Consider the following 16749-nt stretch of genomic DNA (forward strand, 5'->3'; position numbering starts at 1 on the left):
CCAAGTTTACTTATACAGGAATCACATCTCAATGTAATAATAGCAACAACAGTTTAAGTAAAACCAAATGACACAGAGATCAGATATGGCAGGGTATGCAACATCTCATATCCATAATTCCTCTATCTCTCCAAAGAATGGAGAATAAAGCATTTATTTCATTTTGCCTTCTCCAGAGTCAAGATTAGTCATTAACATCATCTATCTTTGTTTTTTTATTTATATTATTTTAGTCATTGTGTATATTGTTTTCCCGATTTTGTTCATTTTTAATGCTTCACTTTAGGCAAAGTTTCCTATGTTTTTCTGAATTCTTATTTCCTAAAATACAAGCCAATACACCTTTAAGGCATCAGGATGATGCTATCCATCACAATGGTGCATATGAACAAAACTTTTCCATCTTATTGGTGTTGGCAGTGATGGAACCATAACATTTTATTTTAAGCTTTCTAGGATTATTGCACAGACTGCCTTTGCTTCTACCTTTTCCCTTTTCCCCCAGGCTTGGCTTGTTTTCTTCCTTTAGCTGCACACAATGGCTGATTGGATTCAATCTCTCATCTGATTTAATTTCAGGCCTTTGAATCTGATGTCCCTAGGAGTGGAAGGGAGCAGGTCTCTTTGACACAACCATGGAGGTTGGTCAAGACTGTGCCAAGTTATTTTCTAAAGATTTTGAAGATTTCCTTCCCAAAACAAAATAGAAACCTCAAAGCCCAGCCTCTAGGTGCCCTTAATCAAATTAGTATTTCAGGTGATTCAGGTGAAATATGGTCATATTAAAAGTCCCAACTCCTCTCACAAAGACAGGAATGCCTTATTCAAAAATCCTTTCCTTCAAAACTTCTGCTTAAACATATCCCTTCCCTGGAGAATTGATCACTTCTTTACTCGGGGGCTCTCAACACTGTGGTTTGCTCTATAATCTGTTTGCATTATATTAATTTGTACTAATAGATACATTGCTTTAAGTCGATCTAACAATTCAATTAGGCAAACGTACTAAATTTATTAAAGTCAATACTTATTGGGCAGCTTAGTATAATGTAAAAAGCCCTGGGTTTGGAGACAGAAGACCTGAGTTTGAATTCCATTTCTGCTTCTTATCACAAGTGTAATCTTCAAAGAATCATTTAATATTTCTAGTTTCATATAGCTTTAATTATTTCATTACATTTATGATGTATGATGTGTCCATTATGATTAGGACACTGTTAGCCTCTGAGGATACAAAATCAAAACTAAAACTAAAGCAATTCCAGCTCCAAAGAACTTATTTTCTGCTTGTAGATGATGTACAACATATACACAGATAAGAAAATAAACAACAAAGTAGAGAATAATGGCAACTATCAAACTATCAAAGAAGGTTTCACAGAGGAAGTGACAATCAAAATAGCGATAAGTTACATCATTTCTTGTCTCCCTATTATCTCTACCTGATTCCCAACCTCTAACAGCAGTGCCAAGTAAAATGTCTGGCATATAGTAGACACAATAAATACTTTGGGTTTGACTGTTTGTTGAAAGGAAGAATCTGAAAATTTTGGATGAGAATGGAATTCCTCTTAGGAATAGAAGATGACCTGCAAATGTATGGAGGCAGGAGATGCAATGTCAAGTTCAGAAAATAGTTCAGATTGAAAGTGGCATTTATGAATAGAAGCAATATGACTGGAAAAGTTAAGTTGGAGATCATGGAGAGCTTCAAAATGCTAAGTGAAGGTCTGTATTTTATCTAGAGGCTGTTGAGAGCCCTAGGGAATTTTTGAACAGGGAAGCAAAATGTTTTTGTTTTTGTGTTTGATCTTCTTTGGATGTATATAGAGGTGTGCATATGTTGCACTGCATCCTAAGAAGAAGCATTGGACCCTCTTCCCTTATCCCTTTTCAAAATAGAAAGAGAAAATGAGGCAAGGGAAAAAGGTGAGAATTGCTTTTGATCCCATACACAAAGGTCTATTCAGGCAACCACTTACCTCGGCAGGTGGGCAAAGGAAAATCCCATGTGGCACTATTCTCAGAGCTGGCATGGCAGGTGAGTACTGCATGTCCTTCCAGAAAGAATCCAGTGTTACAGCTGTAGCGGACCTTATCTCCCAGATTGAAAGTTGTACCCTGCTGGATCCCATTAGGGAGTCTTCCTGGGTTTCCACATGTGTGACTGGGGAGAACTGTGAAGAAAAATAAGACATATATCATGCTTAGTCACTATCCTAAGCCTCTCATCCTTTCACTTTCCTCTTATTTTGTCATCAAGGTGTCTCACTAATGACCCTCTCTTCACAGAGGCAACCAATTATTGAAAGTCTGCCCATTGCCTAAAGGCAAACATCCAAACTAAATAAGCCAGCATTCAAGAACCTCAACATCTAACCTTGACTTACTTTTCCAAATTTCCTTCCTTCAACTTAGCTCCAATAAAGTGACCATCTCTGCTTGTCTGGATTCATTTATTGGCTTCTCTGTTTATCCAAATTCTGACTAATCTTCAAGTCCCAGTTAAAAACATATCTCCTCTTGAGGATTCTACCTATAATGATTCCTCCCTCCTCTGACCTTCAGCAGACTCACTCAGGATAGTCATTACAAACTACCATGCATTATAATTTTTCTTTTCACTTATGTACATGTCTTGTTCTTGTCTCCTTAGACAGATTTCAAAATCTGAGGCCTGATGAAGTCTCTGAGTCTGAATTAAGGAAGAGTTCAGTGGCTTGCATGGTTGTCCCTATGGAAGGACAGCGCGTATCTTTTCCTACAAGTCACTCACCTGGGCCTAAACTGATCTGAGACAATTCTGCCTCATTGTAACTGCAGCTACCCATCCCAAATTTCCAGTTTTGTACACTCACATTGTATAATTCTTGCACTGATCACATTTAAGATAACAGTATCTCCCATTGATAAATAATCAAAGGATGTTAACTGGCAGCTTTCAGATAAAATTAAATCTATCTCTAATCATATGAAAAAATGCTCTAAATTGTTATTGATTAGAGAAATGCAATAAATCAAAGGTATCACCTCACACCTATAAAATTGGCTAATATGACAAAAAGGGAAAATGATAAATGTTGGAGGACAATGGGAAAACTGGACACTAATGCACAGTTGGTGGGATTATGAATTGATCCAACCATCCTGGAGAGCAATTTGGAACCATGCCCAAAGGGCTATAAATCTGTGCATAACTTTTGATCCAGCAATATATCTACTAGATCTATTTCCCAAATAGATCATTAAAAAGGGGGAAAGGATCTACATGTACAAAAATTTACAGAAGCTCTTTTTATGCTGGCAAAGAATTTGGAAATTGAAGGAAGGGATGTCCATCAATTTGGTAATGGGTGAAAGAAATGGTATATGAATGTGATGGAGTACTATTATTCTGTAAAAAATCATAAGCATATGGATTTGAGAAAATTTGGAAAGACTTAAATGAACTGATGCTGAGTGAAATGAGCAGATTCAGGAGAACATTGTACACATGAACAGCAACATTGTGTAATGATCAACTATGATGAAATTACCTCCTCTCAGCTATTCATTGAGCAAGGGCAATTCTAAAAAACTTGTGATGGAAAAAGTCATCTACATTCAGAGAAAAAAATCTATGAAGTCTGAATACAGATCAAGATATACATTTTCACTTTTTAAAATTGGTTTTATGTTTTTTTTCTTTCTCTGATTCTTCTTTCACAACATGGAAATTGTTAAACATAATTGTATATATATCTTTACATATAATTGGAAAAAGTAAAATCAAAAAAATAAGACTCTCTCCAGTTTCTGCATCCTTTGTTAAAACAACATTCTAAGAGGGTAAAGCACCATTGAATTTTGTCATTCAGGCAATTTTTAGTCATGTCTACTCTTTATATCTCCATTTGGGTTTTCTTGGCAAAGACACTGTAGTGGTTTGCCATTGCCTTCTCCAGCTCATTTTACAGATAAGGAAAGTGATTTGCCTCATGTGTCACAAATATGTGTATGAAGTCATACTGCACCAGGAAATTGAAGTAAATAAGGTTAAGTGACTTGTCTGGTGTCATATATGTGATATATGTGTCACATTTGTGTCTGAGGCCACACTGTAGCAGAAAAGTGAAGTAAATAAGGTTAAGTGATTTGCCTAATGTCATATATGTGACATATATGTGTCTGAGGCCACACTGTACCACCTAGTTTTGTACCACCTAAGCTTTGGCTTGACAGGGGGTCAAGTAAGATATACAAGTTTCTGTCCTGGAGTTTTGCTGTATCCCAAATACTCCAGAGCCAGAGGTGTGCACACAGATAACACATATTGGGCATTTCCCTCCCAATCTGCCCTCCAAGTCTCCCTATCTAAATTGTAAGCTTGTGAATCTTAAAGAGTATATGACATGATCTTACCTGGGAAGGGAGTATTTATTAGTAGGGAGCTGTATGGTCCCTGACTGTAATTGTTTGCAATTAACCAGGTAAACTAAGCTATTCTGGTGAGTTATATCTTACTGATGCTCAGGAAGGGCCAACACCTTCAACAGGTTGCTAAGGAATGAGACATTGGGAAAAAAAGGAATGAGACATCAGCAAGAATGGGGTGGGGAAATGGGTGAAGAATAACACCCTCAACAACAGCAATATCTGCCAAAACAGATCCTATTTAAATATTAATTCATTTTATTCTCATAATAGGGAAGTAGGTACTATTATCCCCATTTTACAGTGGGAGTAATTTAACCACAGAGAATAAGTAACTAGCCCAGGATCACACAACCAGGAAGTTTCTGGGGTCATATTTGAAGTCAAGTGTTTCTGATTCTGGGTCTCAGGCTCTATTCATTGCATTACACAGTCCTCTTAGAGTAGGCATTGGGAGCTTTTGCAAATCACAGTTACAGGATGGTCTCTCTTCCTCCATGTGTAAGGCTGGATCTACATGGCTAGATAGAAATAAAATCATTGGAACCTGAAATGTCCTTATCCTTTTAGTAGATCATTTCCACTTTTGGAAGTTCATTTAATACATTTGTAAAAGAAAAGAATTGAACTAAGTAGCCCCTAAGATTCCTTCCAATTCTACTTCTCTGATTGTATGAAAAACAAAGCTTCCTATAGATCAGGGGTGAGGAAGCTTTTTTTCTGCCAAGTTCCATTTAGATATTTATAACATCATTCTCAGGCCATACAAAATTATCAACTTAAAAATTAACCTGCTATATTTGGTCAAACATTTAATTAATTCACCCCTAAAACGATCCTAGATTTTTTTCTAAATTTGGAGTCCAACCTGCAGTTGCCATGGCAGCATCAGACCAGATGATTTTGCAAGCCTTCTATGACCTGTAGGCCAGATATTCTCTGCCCCTGCTATAGATGCTCAGTCTGTTGGGTCTGTGGAGCCTATGAGGGGAGGAATAAAGTCCTCTATGGATATCCAGGGATTCTGGTACTGTTTACAGAAAGGATAGTGTTGAGGACTGCTTCTATTGTCAGAGATCTACATTCCCAATTCCTCTTCTCAGAGTTGGACATGACTCCCTCTCCCACAGGTACTTTCTCTCTCTGCCTTTCCTATCTATCACCTTCCATTCTCTTGTTGCCTCACCTTGACTAAAACATTTGGTCCAAGGTGGGGAGGTGGAACAGTGTTAATTCCAGAAGAAAAGGAGTCCAAGGTGAGGGGGAGGGAGAGAATGGGGTAAATGAGCTGAGAATCGGTATAGAACTAACGTTTCATTTTCTGCAACAAGATGCAAAGACCCAATTTAATTAAATTACTAATGTCAAATTTCTAATGAACCTGCTTCAGCTTTGGGGCTTTCTTCCTTGGAAATTAATGGCTGGAACGTCACTATAAATACGAGTCGATCATTTTTAAAAGTCATTCTCTGATGCTTGCTGCTCTTTACTTAATGAATTCTTAACAATCGGACCACTTTGACCCATCTCTTCCTGTGGGACCTAGGTTATGAAAAATGAGTGCCCATCCCCCAGGCTCTTTCACCTTGATATCCCTGGGCAAATTCAGCATCTGGTGGAGACAAGAAAGGCATGGGAAGATGATGCCTGCAAGGAGACAGCTGGATGGTCCTATCTTGAGAGTGACTTTTTCTTTTTTAAACCTGCGGCCTAATTCCCTATTCTGTGCTTTTTAATAATGTCAAGGACAACATTTAAAGTGCAGGCCTTTGTGATATGGACAGCATATAACTTACTGGACCGACGCAAGAGATTAAAGACAGGCTGCTAAAGGAGGCTTTGGAAAAACACAATATTCTCTGATTTTCCCTATGAGCTCCTTGGAGTAGATATTATAACCATTCAGGCTCCCCTATCTATAAAAGCCTCCCTTTGATTGCTTACACAATGAAGAGCAGAATATTTACATCCGACAGTGCATGGAACAATATTGCTAAAGCTTCACCCTACATTGACCAATTCCATCATAGATTAGCTGTGGGGAATTTCATTCCCCCACCTACTCCAAGAGTTCCATTTTTGACAATCAGCACAATAGCCTCTGTGATTGTATGACAATAGATTTTCTCCCTGCCTAGAATACGACAAAGGTTAAATCATCTCCTTTTTGTTTTTTTTTAATTGTAGACTTTATTTCCCATATAGAAATGAAGAGTGGTTTGTCATTTCTGAAAAAGCATGACTGTGATTCTTTTTTTTTCTTTTTTACTTATCTAGCCAAAGGGAAAGTGTGAAGTGGAGAGAGAGTAAAAGAGGATGGTGAAGGACAGTGTCATGGTGGCTGGAGCTTCTATGCTGAAAAAGGGACAAAGAGAGGTAATATAGTTAACTTTCCTCTCTCAGGGCCAAATTGAGCATTTTTTTTAAGGCAGGTCAGATTGAAATATAGAATGGGGTCTTAGAAAGAGAAACAGCAAGAAAGACCCCAGACTTGATCTTCCTAGTGTTCGGGGAAGTAAGGAGCACAGAATTGGTACCATCAAGGACTGACCACCTTCACCTTGAGAGTCAATTGAAGATATGTAATGAATATCTTCTTTTGTTCAAACATCTAGTGAAAACCCACAGGGACAGGTCCTAAAGGGGTCCTTTGGAAAAGTGATTTGATAAGAGAAAGAGTATTCTGGGGACATGGGGCGGGGTTTTTCTAGAATGCCACTACCCTCTTCCCTGAAAAAGAAATATCTAGAGTTATGAGTTGATGGGAGGTATATGATGACCTTTTGCAAGAAGCCTCAATGGAGTATAAAGATAATGAAGTTCACTTGAGCTTTTTTTGCTAGAAAAGAGGGTTTTGGTTTGGTTTTTGGAGCTAGGGGCTTTTTGTCCCTGCACAGGAATTGACTTTTGGTTATGTTGTATTCCCCCTAGACTTTATTTGCAGAATGTTCCAGCCCTGTGTCAGACCACAGGCTTCTCAGATACATACCCCAAACTTCAAAAACAGCTCAGTGGCACCCTTGGGAACATATAATCCCCTTCCATTTCCTTTCTGCCTCCATGCTTGTGAAAATGACTGTTAGGATTCGTAGCAGAGCTAGCTATCCCCCTGCAGAGAAGTTAGTTATCTAGTAGATGAGCATATTTGTTTTTGAGCTAAAATGTCCCCAAAGTAATCAGTGTATATTTCAATTCTGTGTGTTCGATAAATATACACCCCTGTTTTCAAGGAGAAATCTGTGTGTGAGAGAGAGAGAAATGTACTGGGTGCCATCTGCCAAGATACACAGCAGGGAAAAATGCGGGCAAAGCAGAATCCTTAAGAGAGGGCTATTTAAGGCCAGTTTGATCTGGAGCAAGAAGAGCAATACTCTGGTGCATGGAACTGCTCTCAGTGATGAGAGAGGAGACAGAGAAGAGAGAAGAGGGTTTTCTATCGCCTGATTCTAAGCAAAGGCCTGAAATAGTCGATTTGATTTTTCCCTACTGGCTTGTCACAAGATGGGAAAGTCATCATTACTCTACTCATTTGGGCTAAGGCACTGTCTCTAGAAGACTCGGAAAATTGGCATTCTATTGCTTGGGAAGAGGAACACATTGACTTATTTGCAAGTGTCACCCCTTCCTACAGGAGACCTTTCTTGAGTTCATCTCCCTTTTCCAGTTATCAGCACCCTCCTCAATCACAAATGACTAATTTGCTTTGTAAACTTTTTGTGTTTATCTTGTATACATGTGCTTTCCTTAAATCAAAAATAAGTTTCCTGAGAACAGTCTGTTTCTTCTTATCTATGTATCCACAATACTAGCACAGTACCATGTACATAATAGGCACTTCATATATGTTTGTTCAATGAATGAATATAATATTAATTAATTATTAGTTAGGAGAGAACATCCTCTGAGAGGTTGAATATAGAAATAGGTCTGTTTAGATATGGCCAAGGATCCAGAAAGGTCTGGATTGAGGAGGGTGCAACTACTGATAAGAGCAGGTCAGAGAGGATGGGAAATTGAAGAAACAGGAAAAACCAAAGAACAGCATGAACAGTTTCAATTTTCAAGGATGGAGAGGGGAGTTGGAAGGGAACAGGGACAGTTATAAACCATCCTTCCCCTCCTTTACAATCTGGTCCAGAGACTGTCTAGAGACAGCTATAAGCCCCAAGTAGGGGGTATGAGGGGTTATGATATGTTATGTTATATTATATTACACCATTATGGAATACCATATTGTGTTATGTTAAATCACATTATAATAAGTGTTAATTTACAAAATTTTATACAGTCATTTTATATTACTTTGTACCATATTATGTCCTCTCATATCATATCACTTTTGAACCAATGAAACTGAACAGCACATGACTGGAGGTACCTCTTAACTTGGTTGAAGCTTTCCTTTATCCATGACCCCATCTCCTTTCTTGCCTTAGGTCCCTCCCTGATGTTCCAATACTATAGAGCCAGTGAGTTTCAGATTTAAAGAAGGAAATTGAGACCATTTCATTCAACCTCTACCTGAAAAGAAATCCACTTGGCAACATTTTGTATACATCTTTTGGGCCTTTTTCTCAAAATCTCTGGTGATGATGAGAAACCCACCTTCTCTCAAAGTAAGCCATTCCAATTTAGGATAACCCTCAATGTTAGAAAAGTGTTCCTTCCATGGAACATCACTATATCTGCTACTCTTAAAGTTTCTTTTAAAAATATTTATTCTTTATTCTGAACTTATTGAGTGTATGCTCAAAACAAAACATTTTTGTATACAAAATAGAAAAGAAAATAAGGATTATACATGAAAAGGTAAACATCACATATGGCTTCCTTTTAATATGTGTTTAATATGTGTATAATAAACACATATGCCTACATGTATGTGCATACGTGTATTAATAAATTCAACCACAGACTTTCAAAGCTGTTCATTTCTATAACTTCTGTCTATTGTTTTCATTGGATCCAGAGTGAGATATATATGGAGTGGGATGGATCTTAGTTACTTTTTGTATTCATTTCATCTCATCAGTTGCTTAGAAGTCAGACACAGTATATATAGAGAAGTCACCATTGGTCCCAATGAAAGAAAAAGTTTATTTTAGAGCCATCTGGTAGGCCCTCCATAGCTCTTGAGGCACTAGGGAAAGAGAGGTCCTTAAATAAGAGTTAAGATTAAGATACAATTTAATCTTAAGACTCACTTTGCCTTGGCAGGTGGGAATCATTATCTGCTTCTGAGAAGAAAGATGATACTGAGATGGAGAAAGTAAAATGATTATGAGCACAATATGAATTCAAAATCTAAACAAGCAATGATTGAGAAGGGAAGGAAGATGGGGCTTCTGAGTCACTAAAGTGGTACTGTTTTGTGGAAGAGAGAATTGATCCAGGCAGTGTGGTCCAATGGAAAAGTGCAGTGAAGCAAAGATGGGACATTTCAATTCTAGTCTCAGTACCACTGTTTACTGTAACAGAGAAAATGTTCCTTCATTTCTCTGAGCTTTAGGTCTCTTTGTCTGCAAACTGAGGAAAAGAACCCTCCATTTGTTAGGTCACAAAGTTGTGAAGGAAGTACTTTGTAAATTATGAAATGCAATTTAAATGTGATGTATTATTGATATTAAGACTCTACTGCTCCCCAGAGTGTGCCATACCCCAACATCTCCCACCAAGGTACATAAAACCATTTTATAAAGAATGACCAATTATGGAGTACATACAAACTCTTAGACAGATGCATAGTCATACAAACACACACACACACACACAGACACACCACATACACACACATTCATAGCCTTAGGCACACAGACCCACTCACACACTCAGACAGAGATAGATTCATAGGCACACACACAGACATAGATTCACAAATAAAGACCCCCCCACATAGAGCTCCATACTCATAGAAAACTGTATTCATAGGGAGATCCACAAAGATATACTCATAGACACACATACCAAATATAGTCATGTATACAAGCACACCATGAAAAAAGACACTTACTAAACACAAACTAAATGACTTGTAAACAATTTCAGTCTCACATCAATAAAAACAAATTGCAACCTAGAAGAAGAAGATATTAAGCAGATATTCCATGTGGTTCTCTTATTTACTATTTCTTCTTTATTCATGAGAATTTGTTCTTTTTTCCTCTACCAGTCTAGAATTTCTTTGGTTGACCTTTCTGGGAGGAACAGATGCTGAGAAAACTTGGCTCTTGCCAGCCAAATTCACCAGAGACTGCTCCTTACCAGAAAGATAATGCTGGGCATCCTGGAAGATAAAGTGTAGGCCTTGCAGTCAATAGAGTTCAAATCCTTTCTTGGATATAAATTAGCTCTGTGACAGCATGCAGATCACTTAAATTTTCAGACTCAGTTTCTTCATCTGTAAAATGGGAATAATGATAGACTTGCTTCCCAGGATTGTTGGGAAAAGCAAATATGATAATATTTGCAAAACCCTTTGCAAACCTTAAAGCACTATGCAAGTGCTTTGAAGAGATTTCACAAAAGCCCTGTATTAATAATAAATAGTATTTATATTGTCCTTTTAAGGTTTAGAAAGCGCTTTTCAAATAGTAACTAATTTGATCCTTACAACATTCCCTCGTGAAGTAGGTGCCCATTATTATTATTGTCATCATCATCACCATCATCACTCAAACTCAAGACTAGGGCTCAGGACACTGTGCTGCCTAGTTTTCAAGAATGACTTTTTGTATTTTTTGGATGTGGAAACTGAAGTTTAGGAAGGTGAAGTGATTTTTCTCAGATCATGAATCTATTAATATATATAGGCACATTAGTCCATTGTTCTCTTCAATTCTCTTCACAGAAGGAAATGCAACCTGGCAAACTCATTTATGGTGAAGAGGCAATTTGGCAAGTTGAATTAAAGAAGCAAAAAGGGGAAGAGAGTCATCTCCAATGACCAAAGAACCCTTTCTATTGGTCTACTTTAGTCTCCTAATTGCCTGAAGGTCTTAGAATCATATCTTTAGAACTTGAAAAGAGTTTAAAGCAGGGTATCCATGAGAGATATCGGGGGTTCTGTGAGTAGAGATGGGGAAAAATATCACATTTTAATTTTCACAAACTTCTTACTGAACTTTTACATTTCTTTCCATTATGAATGAAAGCTAAAAATCAGAGTAGAACCTATGACTTTGTCACCAATAGAAATCACAGATATTTTCCTATAAACACATTAGTATTGTTCCAGATATCTAGAAAAACTGTTTTTACTTATTACTGCTTTAAAACTAATACTAATTATTAGACACTTTAACTTCCATATATTTTAAATGTAGTCTTGTTATTTAATGCATTAATAAAGAAGCATGTATATTACTAGACCATAATTTTTTTACTATTCCAATAACTATATCTTAATATAATTGGTCTCATTTGTAAATGCATATAATTCATTTTATGCATTTTAATGCATGATTATAAGAAGGTATTAACAGGTTTCACCAGACTACCCTAAGGTTTATGATGCAAAAAAGGTTAAGAACCCACATTTTTGAGATTGTCTAGTTTTTTAAATTTTGTCCCCTTGTTTTACAAATGTGGAAACTGAGGCTCAGAGAGATATGACTTACCCAAGGGCATAGAATTTGAATGAAGGTCTTCTAATGGAAGAACTAGCACTTTCTTCTCTACACTTTAGCCTCAAGAGATTATACACCAAGTGCAAGGGATGAGCATGGCAGGTTAAGTGAGTCACTATGATTGTAGTCAGTGTGATGAGATATGGATTAGTCCAAAGCTCTGAGGTGCTGTTGAGGGGTCCATAGGGTTATAGATAGAGATTAACACAGTTACAGCTGCTGGAGTTTGTATCCTTGACAGACAGGAGAGTATCCTAATTGTGAGCATTCAATACCCGAGATTGCTTTTCAGACAGGTCTTTCTTCTCGGTTCAACCTCTCTTGGTTAGTGACTAAGGATTTAAAGGGATCTTATTGGTTGATTCTTCATAACTCTTGTTGTCTTCCAAGGGTTGGATAGGAAAAATGGTGACAGAGATTCTGACAAGATTGATCTCTTTCCCCACGAATCACAAAGACTTCCCTTTCAATTTCTCTTTAAAGTCCCATTTTTAAATATTAATCATTCTGTCCGTCTGATTAGAGCAAACTTAATATCATAGAAATTTTTGAGACTTTCTGAGAAGTGCTTCAAATTGTCTCCCCTCAAGAAGGAAAGTTCCAGTTGACATACTGAACAAATCTCAATGGATAAATAAAGTAAGTGAATGATGCAAATACAGGAGAGGGCTCCTGGTATGGTTCATTCAGTGAGTTTTTGGTTTTGTTATGGTGGAGAGGAGGAAAAATTTGAGGTGGAGGAAATAACTCCAGGAATGGGTGTGGAGACAAACTAAGCGGTGTGGAAGGAACATAGGAAGGATGCAGCTGAAGTGATCCATATAGGAGTGGGTTCTGGAGGTCACTCCAGTGTTACAGCTGAAAACACATGTGCTCAGCATGTATTTCATCTTCAAGAATGAAAGGGCCAAAATTGTGTGTGTGGGGGGGGAGGTTGAGAGGTTTAATGGCAAGGGACAGTCTGGGCAAAGGGAGAAGTAGACTAAGATTTGTTCCCACTGAGGCACAGGGAGTTGTGAGCTCACTGGGAGCTATCTAACAGAGACTGAAATAAGGATAATCAGCACCTGAAATAAACCTGTCTAGACACTGGGGGCCACTGTTGAGCCAGCCACCTTGCAGTCTCTTCCTAAGACTGAGAAAAGCCAACTACCTTCCTTTTTCTCAGAAAGGTTTCTAGGCTCTGGCCTCTGAGGGGGGTAGATGATCTTCAGAATGACCTTCTCCTGACTACCTGATTTCCAATTTAGAGATTTTCCTGACCTTTTGTCAATGGGAATGGGGATGTGGAGGTTCTGAGAGTGTCTTAGCTCTTGGGGCTCTAGGTGGAGAGTGCTGGTATAAAACTGGAGCTTTTCCCTCTGAAAGAGTGAACATCCCCAAGGACATGCCTGGACCAAACCCTCAGTTCTTCCACCATGGTACCAACCATTGCCTAGATCTCTGGTCGTTCTCTGGTTTGTTTATTTAAATTCTATCTACTCTTTAAAAACGGACCCAAGTTCCTTTCCCCACCTGGGCTGGCCCACAATGATTTTTCTCTTTCTCCTTAATTCTCAAAGCTCTAATAGACTGAAGAACCACAGTTTTATCTTTCATAACCTGCTGTCCTAGAATGTATAGTTAGAATATTAGCTAATTGAGGACAGGCCCTATTTTGCTTCCTTCTTTCACTTCCTCCTTCCTTCCTTCCTTCCTTCCTTCCTTCCTCCCTTCCCTTCTCCCTTCCTCCTTTCCCCATCCCTTCCTTAAACCCTTGACTCTACATTTTACAAATGGTCTGTGGTCTCTAGCTCATTCAGAGAATGAGGATGGTGAGCAACCTGGAGATGATGGCATGCAAGGGCTGGCTGAAAGAACTGAGGATGTTTGACTTGTAGAAAAAAAAATTCCATGAACCTCATTACTATTTTCTAGATATTCAAGAAGTATTTATAAGTAATTAATAATTACTTGTATAATACTTATAACAATAAAATAAGTAATTTATAAGTAATCAATAGCAAATGCTTATTTTCTTTTCCAGGCTTAACTAAGTACTTCCTTCTTTGGGAAGCTTTCCCTTATCCTTCTAGCTACTAATGTTACTCTGTTTCTTCAAATTATCTCACACTTACTTCTCTATGTAAATACTATAACTTCTCTACATTATATTCCTTTCCATTCTTCAGCCTTAACCTCTGACTGCCTACTCTATTCCACTCTTGTTGCCATCCTGGGGTCTTGTCCTTTTGATTGGTGAGTTTTAAACCCCAGACCACCTTGTTGCTCTCTTGCCATCTCCCTTCCATAGTACTGGAAGAGTCTCCTCTCCATTTTCCCCCAACACTTTCCATCTCTTGCCCTGGAAATAATCATCAAATCAATAGTACTATTCCTAAAAAGGACATAAAGATTAATTTTTCTATATCTCTACTCACCAAATCTGTTATTTCTCAGAAAAAAATATTCCTTCATAGTCACCACTTTTATATATATGTTGGCATCCTCTCTTAGAATGTAATCTCCTTGAAGGTAAAGGCTATCTTGCATTTTATAATCTATTTTTTGTACCTCAATTCAATTTTCACTTAGCGAGTTTTATGACTTTCTTTAGCAATGCAAATAGAAACAGGAAATAGAAAAAGAAATAGGATTAGGATTGGAACTTTGCAAAGTAGACATGGTAGAAAGTAAAGGGGAAAGGGGATTTCTAAGTATCGGACAAGCAGCACTGAAAAGACTCAGGAATCCAGGCTAAATGTGGGGCCTAGAAAAATCAAAACTGGAGTGATAAACTGTGGAGGAGTCACATTCATGGCTGGCATGAAAATAAAAAGCAAGTTAAATTTTAGGGAGGAAGTAGGGGATAAGATAGGGGAGCAGGCTGTGGACAGAGAAAAGGAGCCAGGGTAATTTGATGACTGATGAACAATCAAAGTTCGGCATGTCAGATGAGTCATTGAGAGTGGATGCTAAAATCACTTCAACAAAGAAAAAACATGAACCAAGTACTGAAGTCACTAAGGAAGGTGGAAGTGGGTCATGGAGGTGGCAGACAGCAGTGAGGAGGATGAGAAGGGGTGGGTGATATAAGAGAGAGCACACATTTCCAAAGACAAGTTTTTGAGAGGTAGCAGTAAGACAATGAGTGGTGGAGGTGGAAGCAGCCTGAAGGAGGAAGTCAGGAAATAGAGCTCCTTGTCTTGGCTCTGCTATTAATTATCTGTGTAAACTTGGGCTCTTCACCTCTGCAGACCTCAATTTCCTCATGTGTAATACAAATGCATAATATAAGGTCATTGCCATATCTAAGATTTTAAGATTTTATTACTGTGTCAGAAGATGTAAGAAATAAACTGATCCAACCTTCCCCCTCTTTCATTGAACAGGAGATGGGGGAAGGGTGACAATTAGGAAAAAGGGAGACTTTTTTTCGTGAAATAGGGCTTGCAAGGGATGTGATGTCATCAGAGGAAACCTTTTACTTCAATCAATCTATTCACTGCTCCCTATAAATGCCTAATGTTCTCCCAGCCCAGCCAACTAGCATATCATTGTTCTCACCTAAAATGCATTTCTCCTGGGTCATTCCAAAGTCAGAGAAAGGAACTGAAAATTTGAGGGGACCTTAAGGAATGACTTGGCCCAATCCTCTTATCTTACTGATGAAGTCATTGGGCCACCAGAAGTAAACTTGTCTGATCAAGGTCACCCGGCTGATAAGTAGTACAGATAGGACTACTCTTGGGTCCTCTGATATTAAATATAGCATTCTTTTGGTTATACCACAACCAATTCCCTCATTTTATAAATAAGACAACCGAGGTCCAGAGTCCAAAATGACACAACTATGGAAGAGTCTTGGTCTCCTGAATCCCAGGTACAATGTTTTATAGTCCTTGCTCACACATTGTATCCCTGTTTTACCCATTATCACCATCAGTAACTTCATGACACTAAGACAAGTTGGACACAGATGAAAAAATGAACCCTAGGTAGGAATGAGTCTCGCTCTCACAATCATGCCTCAATCAAAATTGCATTTATTTTCACCTTTTTCTTTGCATTACCTAGCCTTTCCTATTCCCAAATTGCTGAGGGATCATTCTCTCTGCTCACTTCTCTTCTGCTACCAGTCTGTGATTCATCCCTTCAAGGATGACTCCAGTAGTGTGCTGGTATTTAACAACTGATTCTTTTTTAAATGCAATATAACACATTTTTAAGTTTTATCTGAATTAATATTTTCTCCATGACTTTTTGGGGTGAGTAGGGGAACTAGGTGGGGTAGTGGATAGTCTGCAAAACTTATCTGCCTGAGTTCAAATCTGAACTAGCTGTGTGACCCTGGACAAGTATTTTTTTTTTTTTTTAGGATTTTGAAAGGCAAATGGGGTTAAGTGGCTTGCCCAAGGCCACAGGGCTAGGTAATTATTAAGTGTCTGAGCTTTAATTTGAACTCAGGTACTCTTGGCTCCAGGGCTGGTGCTCTATCCACTGCGCCACCTAGCCACCCCTGGACAAGTCTTTTAAACCACATTTGCCTTGGTTTCATCATGTACAAAATGAACTAGAGAAGGAAATGGCAAATCACTCTAGTGTCTTTGCCAAGAAAACATCAAACAGGGTCACAGAGTCAGACTTAACTGAAACAACTGAATAGCAACTATCACTTTTTAAAGTTTAGACAATAAACAAAATAGAAAATAACGCCCTGATTTGAATCATT

General features: G+C 38.1%; 1 protein-coding gene across 1 annotated transcript in view; it reads right to left on the reverse strand.

The window, feature by feature from the left end:
• Positions 1-2831, reverse strand: part of LOC141508065 (CUB and sushi domain-containing protein 2) — a 619633-nt gene extending 616802 nt beyond the window's left edge. The window contains exons 1-2 of the mRNA XM_074216347.1: positions 2777-2831; positions 1983-2177 (exon numbers count right to left, since the gene is read on the reverse strand). Of these exons, the coding sequence (XP_074072448.1) occupies positions 1983-2177; positions 2777-2831 (250 nt within the window). The remainder of the gene's footprint in view (positions 1-1982; positions 2178-2776) is intronic.
• Positions 2832-16749: the final 13918 nt, after the last annotated feature.

Source organism: Macrotis lagotis, chromosome 1, assembly GCF_037893015.1.
Source record: "Macrotis lagotis isolate mMagLag1 chromosome 1, bilby.v1.9.chrom.fasta, whole genome shotgun sequence".
In the NCBI taxonomy this organism is placed as follows: domain Eukaryota; kingdom Metazoa; phylum Chordata; class Mammalia; order Peramelemorphia; family Peramelidae; genus Macrotis; species Macrotis lagotis.